This window comes from Aspergillus piperis (genome assembly GCF_003184755.1).
Source record: "Aspergillus piperis CBS 112811 unplaced genomic scaffold BO85scaffold_13, whole genome shotgun sequence".
Classification (NCBI taxonomy): domain Eukaryota; kingdom Fungi; phylum Ascomycota; class Eurotiomycetes; order Eurotiales; family Aspergillaceae; genus Aspergillus; species Aspergillus piperis.
In genome coordinates this window covers 502,966-515,457 of record NW_020291603.1, presented here as the reverse complement: position 1 = coordinate 515,457, position 12,492 = coordinate 502,966, and the positions used below count along the sequence as shown (strand labels likewise).

The 12,492-nt window shown below is 49.7% G+C and overlaps 5 protein-coding genes across 5 annotated transcripts; 3 read left to right on the top strand and 2 right to left on the bottom strand.

Moving 5' to 3' along the window:
* Window positions 1-16: 16 nt before the first annotated feature.
* On the top strand, window positions 17-1,441 carry BO85DRAFT_460695 (uncharacterized protein; the record flags this gene model as incomplete). Its single annotated transcript, XM_025661731.1, has 7 exons — window positions 17-163; window positions 220-369; window positions 423-572; window positions 624-737; window positions 790-939; window positions 1,013-1,167; window positions 1,225-1,441. The coding sequence occupies 7 exons, from the start codon at window positions 17-19 to the stop codon at window positions 1,439-1,441; spliced, it is 1,083 nt and encodes a 360-aa protein (XP_025514099.1).
* Window positions 1,442-1,641: 200 nt separating this feature from the next.
* BO85DRAFT_479111 (uncharacterized protein) lies at window positions 1,642-2,309 on the bottom strand (the record flags this gene model as incomplete). The annotated part of the gene is made up of 2 exons (XM_025662933.1): window positions 1,776-2,309; window positions 1,642-1,649 (listed from the first exon to the last, which is right to left on the bottom strand). Exons 1-2 carry the CDS (start codon window positions 2,233-2,235, stop codon window positions 1,642-1,644), a joined length of 468 nt encoding a protein of 155 aa, XP_025514098.1. The 5' UTR covers window positions 2,236-2,309.
* Window positions 2,310-2,337: 28 nt separating this feature from the next.
* Window positions 2,338-4,512, bottom strand: BO85DRAFT_450831 (bestrophin family protein). Its single transcript, XM_025660465.1, has 4 exons — window positions 3,939-4,512; window positions 3,728-3,869; window positions 3,129-3,670; window positions 2,338-3,069 (listed from the first exon to the last, which is right to left on the bottom strand). Exons 1-4 carry the CDS (start codon window positions 4,067-4,069, stop codon window positions 2,679-2,681), a joined length of 1,206 nt encoding a protein of 401 aa, XP_025514097.1. The 5' UTR covers window positions 4,070-4,512; the 3' UTR covers window positions 2,338-2,678.
* Window positions 4,513-4,898: 386 nt separating this feature from the next.
* BO85DRAFT_460693 (5'-methylthioadenosine/S-adenosylhomocysteine nucleosidase family protein) lies at window positions 4,899-6,297 on the top strand (the record flags this gene model as incomplete). The annotated part of the gene is made up of 3 exons (XM_025661730.1): window positions 4,899-5,019; window positions 5,241-6,138; window positions 6,213-6,297. The coding sequence occupies 3 exons, from the start codon at window positions 4,899-4,901 to the stop codon at window positions 6,295-6,297; spliced, it is 1,104 nt and encodes a 367-aa protein (XP_025514096.1).
* Window positions 6,298-10,387: 4,090 nt separating this feature from the next.
* On the top strand, window positions 10,388-11,551 carry BO85DRAFT_60751 (uncharacterized protein). The gene is made up of 3 exons (XM_025665519.1): window positions 10,388-10,680; window positions 10,739-11,059; window positions 11,125-11,551. The coding sequence occupies exons 1-3, from the start codon at window positions 10,530-10,532 to the stop codon at window positions 11,508-11,510; spliced, it is 858 nt and encodes a 285-aa protein (XP_025514095.1). The 5' UTR covers window positions 10,388-10,529; the 3' UTR covers window positions 11,511-11,551.
* The last annotated feature ends 941 nt before the right edge of the window (window positions 11,552-12,492 follow it).

Here is a 12,492-nt window from a genome sequence, read left to right as displayed (position 1 = left end):
GCGAGAGAGTACCATCATGGAGGATGGCTCGGAAATTTCAAGACTCGCCCCGGAATTATCTGATCTTGAAGTAGCTCTTTTTCTTTGTCTTGCGGCACACCAACACTGTCGCATTGACACCACCGACGCTATTATCCATGACGTCGCAAAGGAGCTCGCCCTGGTAATTCAGAATCTCATGATATGGTCTACGATATTACTAATGCCTCCCTGGTCTAGATATGCACGAATACATTTGGGCTTTATTATAGCATTCTTGATTGCTCTAGTGCTACATCTTTAGAAGACTTTCGTGCTGAGTTACTTCCTCCCGGGCTTTATAGGAGCAGTTATGCTCGGCCTTCGCGCTCCCGAATGACCACTGAGTCTGTATGTCAAGTTGACTGTTTTGTTCGACTTTATTGCTAGGCTAATAAGATAAGGCGGGCACGATATCCTCATATCATGACTTGCGGGATCACAAAGGCCGCCTCAAGTCAGCCCCTATCGAGCACAAGCAGGAAGTCGTCAATGTTGTGATAGCCAAGCACTTCAACCATGTGGACGACAATATCCAGCGCGAAGCTCTCGAGGTAAACAAGATTACCTCTAAGTATTTATGAGATATTGACTGGTTCACACAGTTAATGCACTCGAAACAACTCACCACACCGGCAGGAATCTTAAAAGTCCCAACCTATTTTCTGTTCCTACCTCTTATAGTGCGCGATGAAACCCCACCATTAAACTCTCATCTAGTATGTCTGCCACCGGGATATTTCCATCACTCAGTGAACTGACCTCACTTAGAACGACTACCTGTTCATCTCTCATTTTCACGACACAGAAGATGGCTACGTCTACCTCGAAGAAAGCAACGACTGGCTCTCCGATGGCCAGCTGTCCGCATCATCCGTTATCCACAAGCCAGAAGCTCAAACGAAAAAAGGCCATCCTCATGTAGACAGCACAGTTTGTCTCCCTTCTACCTTTGTCATCGGACCAAACCCACTAACAAGAGCATAACAACCAGCTCCTTGAACAACTACAACAACTAAGCACCACCGTCAGCATGGGCGCCGAAATAGCCCGGTACCAACAAGATATAGTTGTGTTCCTTCGGCTCAGTCGCGCAGTAGCTGGGGGGATATCAACGCGGTCAAACCTCTATTTCAAGTCATTCTCAAAGTGAGATCATCCAATCCATACCCTGCATGCCAAAAGAAAGCACTGATTTCAACGCAGACTCCTCGCCGTGTTACACGGCATCGACTTCCTCACGCCCTCAATCGTAGCACTAGCAGCCAGGAAGGTCTTTCGACATCGGATCATTATGGCCAAACCCGAAGAGGATAGAAGCCTACAATACGGGAGTGACTTGCACGCTGTGTCGCAGGTGCTTGAGTACGCGAATCCGGATTCAATATTGGACGGGGTGCTTACACTAGAAGCACCATTGTGATATAACAATCATGTATATAATCAAATGCAGATCTTACCATCCCTCAGACTGGCAGTGACAGGCTTCAATAAGTGGAATGATGGCTATACTTGACGAATTAGATGAAGTACTATAAATGGGTATATTGCAACACGAAAGATCCAGCAAGGGATCAATTCCCCGATAAGCGTCGAAGCCAAGCTGGATAAATAATTATACATCTAACCCCCTATATAAAACCATAGTAGTAAAACACACTACAACAACTTCTCCACCCCCTCAATAACATCCTTCAACAAATCAAAAACCCCATCGAGAATCGTCCCCAACAACCCCGTCGCAAAGCTCAACACACACTCCAACGTATCCACCAACTGATCCAAAACATCAGTCAAAGTGCAAGAGCCATCATCATCATCATCTCTCTTCACGCTGCTGCCCTTCACCAGCACATTCCGGGGCGCCAGCACCGCATCACTCGAGCAGTTACTCAACCGGCCGTAGATCTTCTCCTGGGAGGAGAGAAGCAGAGCCCTAACGCCTTCAATCCTCTCGACTGCAGCGGAGGAGGAGGAGGAGGTAGTGTTGGTGACGGTGATGGTGGTTCCGTTGGCGAGGGTGGTGGTTGTTGTGGTGACGGCTGTTTGGGATTGGGAGGCGTGCACAGAGGAGAATTTTTCCAGGAGTGGGTGGACGCGGTGGACGGTTTGGTTGAGGCGGTTGAGGTTTTGGCAGTTTTGGAAGGTCGAGGTGAAGGCTGCTGTGAGGGGGAGGAGGAAGGTGGTGAGGGTGAGGAGGAGGGGGAGGAGGTTCATTTTGATGTGAGTATAAGATTTGTGGTTTGGGATTGTTTAGTTGATGATGAAATTTTGTTGTTTGGGTATTTGAGGGGTCTCGTGGTGGCTTTTATATGTATGGTTCATTTCATGTTCATGATATTGAGGGTATGCACAGAAAGTGGAGCTATTTCGGAATGTACAAAAAAAGAAACTATAGACTTGATATGTCGACGACGTCGGATTGGTCCAGCAATGATCCGAATTACTTAATGGAGATATCCCCTGACGATCGCAAGGATGAAAAATATCCTCCTAGATAATCAGTCGCATGCTTGACAGGCTGATAGGGCGTCGATCTCTTGTAACCGAGATGGTCTAAGGTGATAGTTCCCTGTTAGTGACGCTAGATCTGCTTGATCTCCACAACGCCCAGTTTCCGGGAAACCATCACAATCAGAAATAGCTAGCTAGCTAGCTACTTATCGCCCGGATGGTCTCGCACGATGCTTGAGGAACATATCAGGCGGCATGAATTTCTGCTCCTTAACCTCCTCTTCCACAACCAGACCGTTGCCGAGATGTTGATCGCCATTATCGGTCGCCGAGCTCGACTCGAGCGACGCCATCAGTCGGCGCCATTCGGCCAGTACGACTTCAATTTCGGTCTTGGCGTCGCCGACAATGGCATCCATCTTGATGTCATTGCGGTCGTACCCGAAGGGGTCTTCTAATTGCGAGCCGATGCCTTCAATGCCATACAGGGTGAAGATGACCAGGCTGACCATGGGAACGGTCCACCACCCCATATCGTCGACCATACCGAAGGGTAAGACACAGCCAAAGAGAGCGAGAACTTGTTTTTGGTGGATCCTTTCACATGTGAGCTGGCGTGGAGAGATAAAGGGGTGGTTCAAGTTGATGGAACTTACAAGTGCGCAACCGGAATAGGAGTCAGCTTGATGGTCTCCATTCTGCCATAAGCATCCATCAATGAATTCAACTGAGCCTGCATTTGACTCGCCCCAGGAGCGTTGAACCAGCCGCGCTCCACTCCCCTCTTGATAAACCCATCCACGAAGAAGGTTAGTTGAAACGGTAACCCCAGCCCCTCATCCTCGTGGCCCACCAGTCCAGCTGGAAGGAGACTTGCATAATCGGGGTTAAACGCTGCGACACCGTTCTCGGCTACATCATTTCCTAGAGCCCACGCCGCTCCCCATTCAGCCCGAAGATGGTTTTTGACTGCAAAGGGAATCGACATGAGGATCCGTATCGTCCGCTCGATGTCCTCTTTCTCCGCGGCAGTGGGAGGACCTGCGGTGCTGTAGCCGTTTGTGACAATGGTCCTGACTAGGTTGCGAATGCACGTATAGATTGTGTTCATTCCATTACGCCCATCCCAGAACCGGTTGTAAGAGGTTTGGTTGCGGAAAACGAGCATCAAACCCACGACTATAGATAAGGATGGGATCTACGGTTGCATAATCAGATCTGGAAACGCGATAACATGCATGTGAGTGGGACCTACAATACTGCTCGGTAGTCCAACCGTATCAAAGACATAGATATCGAGGTAGACCACAAAGGCTGTGAACGCGGCGTGCAGGAAGACGGGCAGCAGAATGGCCGCGTGGATAGCGCCTTTGATGAATCGGAACACCAGAGGCCATCTGATATGGCGCGTATTCAGCATAATATTATAGTAAGGTGCAAACTTGTGAGCGATTAATGTTGTTTACCTTCGGGGCTTGCTCCGACTCGTCAGGAGATGCGGATGGGTCCCAGCGCGATAGTGATGCGCATTGTTCAGGAACGTGGTATTCTGCCGACTCAACGCCGGTGTCGGGGGTTGACTGAAATTCAATCGCATGTTTGCCTCCAATTCAATCTGACTGAGGGAGGAGAGACACAGAAATAGAAGAGGTGGTCTTTGTACACAGCGTGAAAGAATTTGCGTCTAGCGGTCAACAGCCCGTCCGCTTTGTCAAACTTGGGTTAGTTGCTTAGTCGAGGTGGAACGATAGGGCGAGTCGGCGTTGGTGAAAGGACTCTCCTGATTTAGTGCGCTTGTCCAGCGAGCCATATCATATGAGACTCTTGGGAATTGGGACGAGATAAGGAGTGGCATCATCGTGCAGAAAATAGGGACAACTCGCGGGGGATCAACCAGCGGCCGGATGTTGTGGTTGGTGAATCCATCTTCACGGGGCTGCCTCGCCCAGAACTCTATTTCCTCACAACACTCCTGTCAACCAGTTGACTTCCACGTACTTGGACCTGGTTTGGCCACGATGAAACATTCAACTCGGATACCTTGGGAAAGTGGAATCCAGATAGATCATAGAGGGCTGCGAATGCATCATGTGCGGTAAGTGATGATAAGCAGTCGATACATATTTTCTCGGATAACCTGGGATTCGCAGTCAACAGCACAATCAGGACTACGTACTACGTGAAAAACACAACTTCGAACTTCTTCAGTCTTAACTTTATTATTATTCAAGTCAGCCTACTCATAGGCAATTATGTTTCGGCGCCTTTGGAGTGGCACAGAATTAGTTCTGCTTGCGACTATCTACTAGCGGGAGCCGATCGCCTCGTTACAGTTCGTTGGCTTGCCGCCTGGCAGCTAGCCAAAGGATCTGAGATGAAACCAAAGTCGCTCGCTATTTTTCAGCATATGTGTCTCGCTCCTCTGAATGACCGGTTGCTATCTGAAAAGCTGTTTAGCGGAGATCCAGACATGTTTGGCCTTCTCGCTCACCCTCTCGCTCAAGCGACAGGGTCGGCTTCACGTCGAATATGACTATGATCCAAATGGTTCGTGCATTGCTAGTCTAACACATTCTATGGGCTCTGTCGTTTATTGGTGCATCGAAGCGCGCGCAAACCACCATTGCGAGGCTGAACTGGATTCTCTTTCCTCCCCGCACTTCAGACCTCGCAGATTTTCGTAGACGCCGAGAAGTTCGGGTTCTCTCTCTTAGTTGATTGAAGAAGAGATATGGTGTCTAATCCCCCAAAACTGCGGCTCTATAAAGAAGCATACACGGTCGCATTAATATGTCCCCTAGAGGTTGAAGTAAGTGCGGCTCGATACATGCTTGACGAAGAGCATGGAATGCTTCTGGGAAACAGAAAAGATCCGAACATATACATACTTGGATCCTTGAGTGGGCACAATGTTGTGCTCGCAGCACTCCCAAAGGGGTCACAGGGAACGGCATCCGCGGCGGCCGTGGCCATCCACCTAATTCGCACTTTCCCGGCAATCAAGCTTCGTTTGCTGGTAGGCATAGGTGGTGGCATTCCTAGCCTTGCTAACGATATTCGTCTTGGGGATGTGGTTGTTAGCGCTCCTGACGGACTTGTTGGAGGTGTAGTCGAATATGATTTCGGTAAAGAAACCACAAACGGGTTCAAGAGGAAGGGTGTACTGTGTCCTCCGCCTGCTGAGTGGAGAAAGACTATGGCAAACATGACCTCAGACCACCAAGTCCGAGCAAATCGGATTGCAACGTTTCTGTCGGATATGCTGCGCAGATATCCCACATTAACAGAGTATCAAAGACCGCTGCCGGAGACCGATATTTTGTTCCCAGCGGACTATATCCACGCTCAGGAAGGGCAAAGCTGCGTCTCTTGTGACGCAACCAGGGCCGTGAGACGAACTCCGCGAACACTGCCTCACGAGTCACGCGTCTTCTATGGCATTATAGCGTCAGGAAACCGTGTCATCAAAGATGGAACAAAGCGGGACATCATAGCAAGAGAATCAGGTGGCGCGATGTGTTGTGAGATGGAGGCTGCCGGACTTATGGACCAATTCCAATGCGTTGTCATTCGTGGAATTTCCGATTATTGTGACTCTCACAAAAATGATGACTGGCATGCTTATGCTGCCGGCGCAGCTGCAGCCTTAGCGAAGGAAGCCCTGATGTACATGGAGCCTCACTGTATGTGCTCAATAATAGCTCTTGCGTTGGTAATGGAATATAATAACATTGTAATAGATACTCCACCGTGCGCAGAACATACATCAGAGTGGAAAGTCAACGTCCTCAAGCAGCTGTATACCTGCAACTACCGAGACGCTAAGGATAGGAACCCACAACGAGTTGAGGGAACTTGTCAGTGGTTCATCCAACACCACCTCTTCGAAGATTGGAGAGAAGATCATGGGCCGGGCCTTCTCTGGGTTTCAGCCGATCCTGGCTGTGGAAAATCCGTCCTGGCCAGATATCTTTTAGATGAAGTTCTGCTTAGTTCAATGACAAGTGTGGTCTGCTACTTCTTCTTCAAGGAGGATTTCGAGAATCGGAAATCCCTTGTGGATGCTTTATGCTGCATTCTCCATCAGATCTTCGAGCAAAGACCGCACCTGCTTTCCGACCGTTTCCGATCCAGGTTCGAAAGTGAGACTGGTCACATATATCAATCGGTCTGGAGCTTGTGGTCTATTCTTTGCGATCTGGCGGAGGAGCTCCCAGCTGGGCAAGTGATTTGTGTTCTGGATGCCGTGGATGAATGTGGGTGCGACGGACAATCACAACTGGCTGAGTGTTTGACCAACCTCTACCAAGGCACAACGGCGTCTTCGAAATTGAGATTTCTCATCACCAGTCGACCATATAGCGCTATTCAGAGAAGGTTTCAGTCTCTAGAGAGTAACTTCCCAGCCATTCACCTACGTGGAGAAGATAACGATGAGGTACAGAAGATAGCGGGAGAGATCAATATGGTCATAGAGCATCGAGCAGAGGAGCTTGCAGAAAGGCTACAACTTCTGGCAGACGAGCGCAATCTTCTTGTCTCTGAGCTGACCTCCGTTCAAAATCGAACATATCTGTGGATCGATCACATCATGAGTACCTTAGACGATATATTGACGGTCACTCCCACTAGTATACGTGCAGCGATCAGAAGACTACCGCGCTCCCTTGACGAAGCTTACGATCAGATATTACGCCGCACTCCAGACCCCGATCGGGCGATGAAAATATTACATATGGTCGTTGCCGCAAATACACCTCTGACGGTGGCGGATATGGCTACTGCAGTGGCTGTATTAGACCGGAAATCACCCGAAGACCAGCTTGAGATTGAGCCAGAACATCGAACAAAACGGTCAATCAGGGAAATATGTGGTCTGTTCATCACTATCATCGACTCAAGAATATACCTCCTACACGAGACCGCGAGAGACTTTCTGGTGTATAGGGAAGGTAAAAGTGAGCCGATTTCGGACCTTACGTGGAAAGCTTCGTTGAATCCGCATGATTCAGAATGGATATTGGCGAAGGCTTGTGTGGGTTTTCTCCATACTACAGATCCACAGATGGCCTCAAAAGACCAAAGGAACCTTACAGTGGAGTTCAATAGAACTCCCTTCCTTGAATATGCCGTCAAAAACTGGAGCAAGCATGTCTTATCCTCTGGTATCGAAGAGGACCCATCGACACATTCACAAATAATGGACATCATTCGCCGCGGTGAGGCCTTCTGTCTTGGGTTCAATAACGAGCCAGCATCTATACATCAGTTGACTCCCTCAACCGCTCTGATGCGAGCATCATGGCTGGGATTACGTCGCACCGTTCAAACGCTACTACAAGACAAAGATATCGATTTGAATCATAGGAGCACCTATGGTCGTTTGGCCTTATCACTCGCAGCAGAGTATGGGAGACATAACGTGCTGGAACTCCTGCTCAGACAGTCTTGGTCTTTCCCCTTCTTATTCCGAACAACACGGTGGATTGATGTGAATGAAGTGGACAATAGTGGGCTATCGCCACTCGCATATGCAGCATATCATGGTAACGAGAGTATTGTCAGCCTCCTGCTTAGCAAGCAAGGGATTCGCCCCGACATGCGGACCTTTAGTGGAATAAAAACGCCCTTCGGGTATGCAGCCGGATGTGGCCATCTCAATATCATCAAGATGCTTCTTGCTATCGGTAAGGTTGATCCAGATGCCGTGGATTATGCTGGGCTTACACCCATTGTCTATGCAGCAGATGCTCAGCATGAAGATGTTGTCACTTTCTTACTGAACACCGGGAGAGTTGATCCCAATCGAAAAGATACTAGAGGTATGACTGTACTGTCACGAGCAGCACACCGTGGCCACGGAAGTATTGTTCGGATACTGCTCGACTTTGGAGTCAAAGACCTTGACTCTAGGGACAAGTTTGGACGCACTCCACTACTGCATGCTGCACTCACGGGACATGAGAATATTGTCAAGTCACTCCTGAGTACCGGGATACCTGACCCGAACTGTCGGGATGCCAGTGGTAAGACGCCGCTCGCGCAGGCCTCGTATCATGGCCATGATGTGACAGTCGGGCTACTACTTGAGAACGATGAGGTAGATCCTGATATACAGGACAACCATGGCAAGACACCACTGGCTCTTGCCTGCCAGGAAGGCCATAAAAGCATCGTTGCACTACTGCTCAAGACCGGCAGAGTGAACCCAAATTCAAGGGACCACTATGGCACAAATCCGCTTACACATGCCACGGAGTGTGGAAACGAGGGCATCATTAAACTCATTTCGGACGCCATTAACAGTCGGGACAGTGAAAGTAGTCCGAACACCTCTTCCAGATCTTCACTGCAGCTAGACGCAGCGCCTGAGTTCCAGCCAGCGATTGACGCGTCCATGGTAGATGTCAAGCGAAACCATCAAATTTCCTGGGTACGGCCAAGAACTATTCTATATCCGAGATGGCTGCAGAACCAAACAGTCATTCCATACAAGGGTGGCTGGTTGTCCCGGTGACACTCCACCTCATTTAGCAGCACCGTTGGGAAATCTTCACCTAATTCCGAAAATCAATTACCTACATTGCTGGCGGCGCAGCATTCAAGGTCTTGGTTTTGATACTGTAGTGACCGAGAGCTAGGATGCCTAAGCCTGTTTGTAAGAGACAGTCCCTATTCTAGGTCGGACTGAATGACGAATATCTACACGGAGGTGCATGCTGCTAAGAGCTAGACCGTTCTGCCAACCTGCTAGCGATGCAAGCCACTCACAACTGTACACTCCACTGGACGGGCGGGTGTAGATCTGACAGCCGCTTACGTCTCCAGCCTTCCAAGGATTCACCCAGTGTTGTCAGCAAAGCAATTTCAGGAACAGGACAAAGAGCTCTTCGACATCCCGTCCAAACTAGACCGAGCTGCTAAAGTAGGAATATCGTCAACGTGCACAGCACTCTGGGGAGCTTGATTCATGCAGATTGCATCATGCATGGTGAGACCTTGGCAAACGAATAGTATCAAAACGGCAGTGATATGCTTCCGCCCACGGAACAGATTGTCATTATCTGGATCGGGTCAATCCGTGATGTAAGCCGGCAGGAGCCCGAACTATAGGATTCTCTATCGCTACACCCGCCGTATACGAGACCGCGCCACCAGATATTTCTGGGATACACGGCTCCTCTATACTCGGAGGTAATACAGTGCAGTAGGCTAGTGCGGATACTAAAATAATCCTAAAGAATAAGGTGTGCAGCTCAATCTGGCATGCCACAGGGAGGGGGAAGACCGATCCCCATTCGATCGGAGGCACCATCTGGGCCCGCAACAAGTGGATTCGTGTGAGTGGGTCTTGCTCACCCCTGATCCCCGCAACTCACATCTGCAGCCAATAACTACTATGCATGCAGGCTTGGCCGACGACATCGACACACTGGCTGAGGTCATCATCCGCCGTGAATTGCTGACTTATCTTCACTGATGCACATCTCCAACAACCCCAGACTTGGCCAGAAGGCAGTAACTGGCTGGACACGCTGGTAGGAGACAAAAATAGACGGCCTCTTAATCTGGCCTTACACAAAGATGCGGAGCCACTCACCACTCAATGTCCCGCCTAGGAACGATCGACATCCGTGGAAGCTATTCCCTGCCGCTTTCGATGCTGCTAAACAGCGGACAATGACAAAGACCATATTCATCGCTGCTTTAGGGCTGAGAAACATGAGCACATCTCAACGTCATCCTACCAGCCCACCATTGCGAAGGAGGTGAACTCAATCAATCGTTCATTCAACCGCCATCAAGTCACTTTGCCGGACCAGGGCACATCCAGGAGGGAATGCGGCCACTCGACGTATCCCTACGTCATGGCCAGACGTCCATTCACTCACCACTCCTTATTTAAACCTGCCTGGTCTCCAAGAAATCTCGATCCTCATCATCAACACAATAACTGACTCAAGCATATCTGACTGTCTACAACTACCACATTACAAACTCTCTATCTACAATCCTATCTTCAATCTCTAAACAAAACACACATACAACTGCCCATCATGTCTGGACTTATGCACAAGGTTAAGGATGCCGTGACTGGCCACCACAAGGAGTCCAGCAACACTTCTTCCAACACTTCTTCCTCCAACGCTGGTCCCCACTCCTCCAACGTGGCCAACAAGATGGACCCTCGCGTCGACAGCGACCGCGGTAAGCTATATCCCCCTCCAGTCGTTCCCTCCAATTCGATACTAACATAACTCCCCAGACAACCGCGCCCGCCACGAAGCCATGGGTGGTGCTCACGGCCCCCACGACTCCAGCATGGCCAACAAGATGGACCCCCGCGTCGACAGTGACCGTGACAACCGTGCCAACCCCACCGGCGGTATGGGCGGCTCCGGTGCCGGCTACTCCTCCGGTGGCTACTCTTCGGGTCCTCACGAGTCCGGCATGGCCAACAAGATGGACCCCCGTGTCGACAGTGACCGCGACAACCGTGCCCGTCACCAGGCCATGGGTGGTGCCCACGGTCCTCACGACTCCAGCATGGCAAACAAGATGGACCCCCGCGTTGACAGTGACAGAGGTACATACACACCCCCTTATCCACCCTTTATATACCATCAAACAAAATACTAACATCCTACCCAGATAACCGTGCCGCTGGCGGCTACTCCGGCACCCACACCACCGGCGCAGGCTACGGCGGCGGTGCAGGAACTGGTGCAGGCTATGGCAGCGGTGCAGGTGCAGGCTACGGCGGCAGCGGCGTGAACGACTACACCACCAGCAGCGGCTACGGCGGCAGCAGCAACGCAGGCCCTCACGGCTCCAACATGGCCAACAAGCTCGACCCCCGCGTCGACTCGGACATGGACAACCGCGCCCGTCACCAGGGCATGGCCAGCAGCAGCTACAACACTACCGGCCAGAGCACCGCCGGCCCTCACAGCTCCAACATGGCTAACAAGCTCGACCCCCGCGTCGACTCGGACCTCGATAACCGCGGGACCCTTGGCACCCAGCGGGGGTTTTGAGGGCTTGGTTGAGCTAAGAGATGATGTTTATTAGAGCAGCAGCAGCAGCAGCAGCAGCAGCAGCAGCTTTGCTGATGATGATTATCCATGATGAAACATATGTTGGGGCCAGGAGACAGAAAAGAGACTGGGCCTGAGATGATATGAGATGATTGATACCAGCGAATTGTTCTTTTTCTGCTTTTCCTTAATGTGACTTAATGAATGACTGGGTGTGTGTACTATTATCAGATTGATGGAAGTGAGAAGAAGGAAATCAATCCAATCCACCATTGATAAATATTCCGGAATTGTAATTCCTTGCTTCCATCTATTATTAGCAAGCCAAGCTACATAATCCAGCTGCCACTAAGTTAGTAGTAATTGAACTTAAGTAGTTAGTCAGTACCTGGATGCTGAATCATGCAACTCACTAGTAAGTTGAAACTGATGTCGGCTTTATTCATTAGAATACTAAGCATGTACTACCTGCCCGCAATAACTTAATTGTAAGTTCACAGCAATAAGTCAATAGTAGCTACTAGCAGTACTTGAATTCCGAGAGAATGTTTATTATCTTTCTTATTTCAATGGAGATATATATATGGAACGGTTGGGCAATGGATGACCCTCCTACTAAGCATTACTAGTACTGTAGTTAATGTCAGGATGAACGGTATGATGGTATTGTCTCGTAGGTTGTGTAGTAGGAATTTGTATCTAGCTAAATGGTGGTAGTAGTAGTGGTGATACTATCGGAGATGATAAAGATACTAATAGTGGGTGGGGGTGGGTTGGACAGCCGAGCATCACGATGCTGCGTTTCCATGTCACCTCACATCACAAGGACAGGGGAACTAATCTTGCAATGTGGTGCCTAAATCCCAGACAGAATGATAAATCTGGGTAAGTAGGTAATTGGATAAAATAAGAAATATATGTATAGCTGGTATGTACATCTCACAACCACACCCCATTCATGCGCGCCAATGAATCTCCGTTC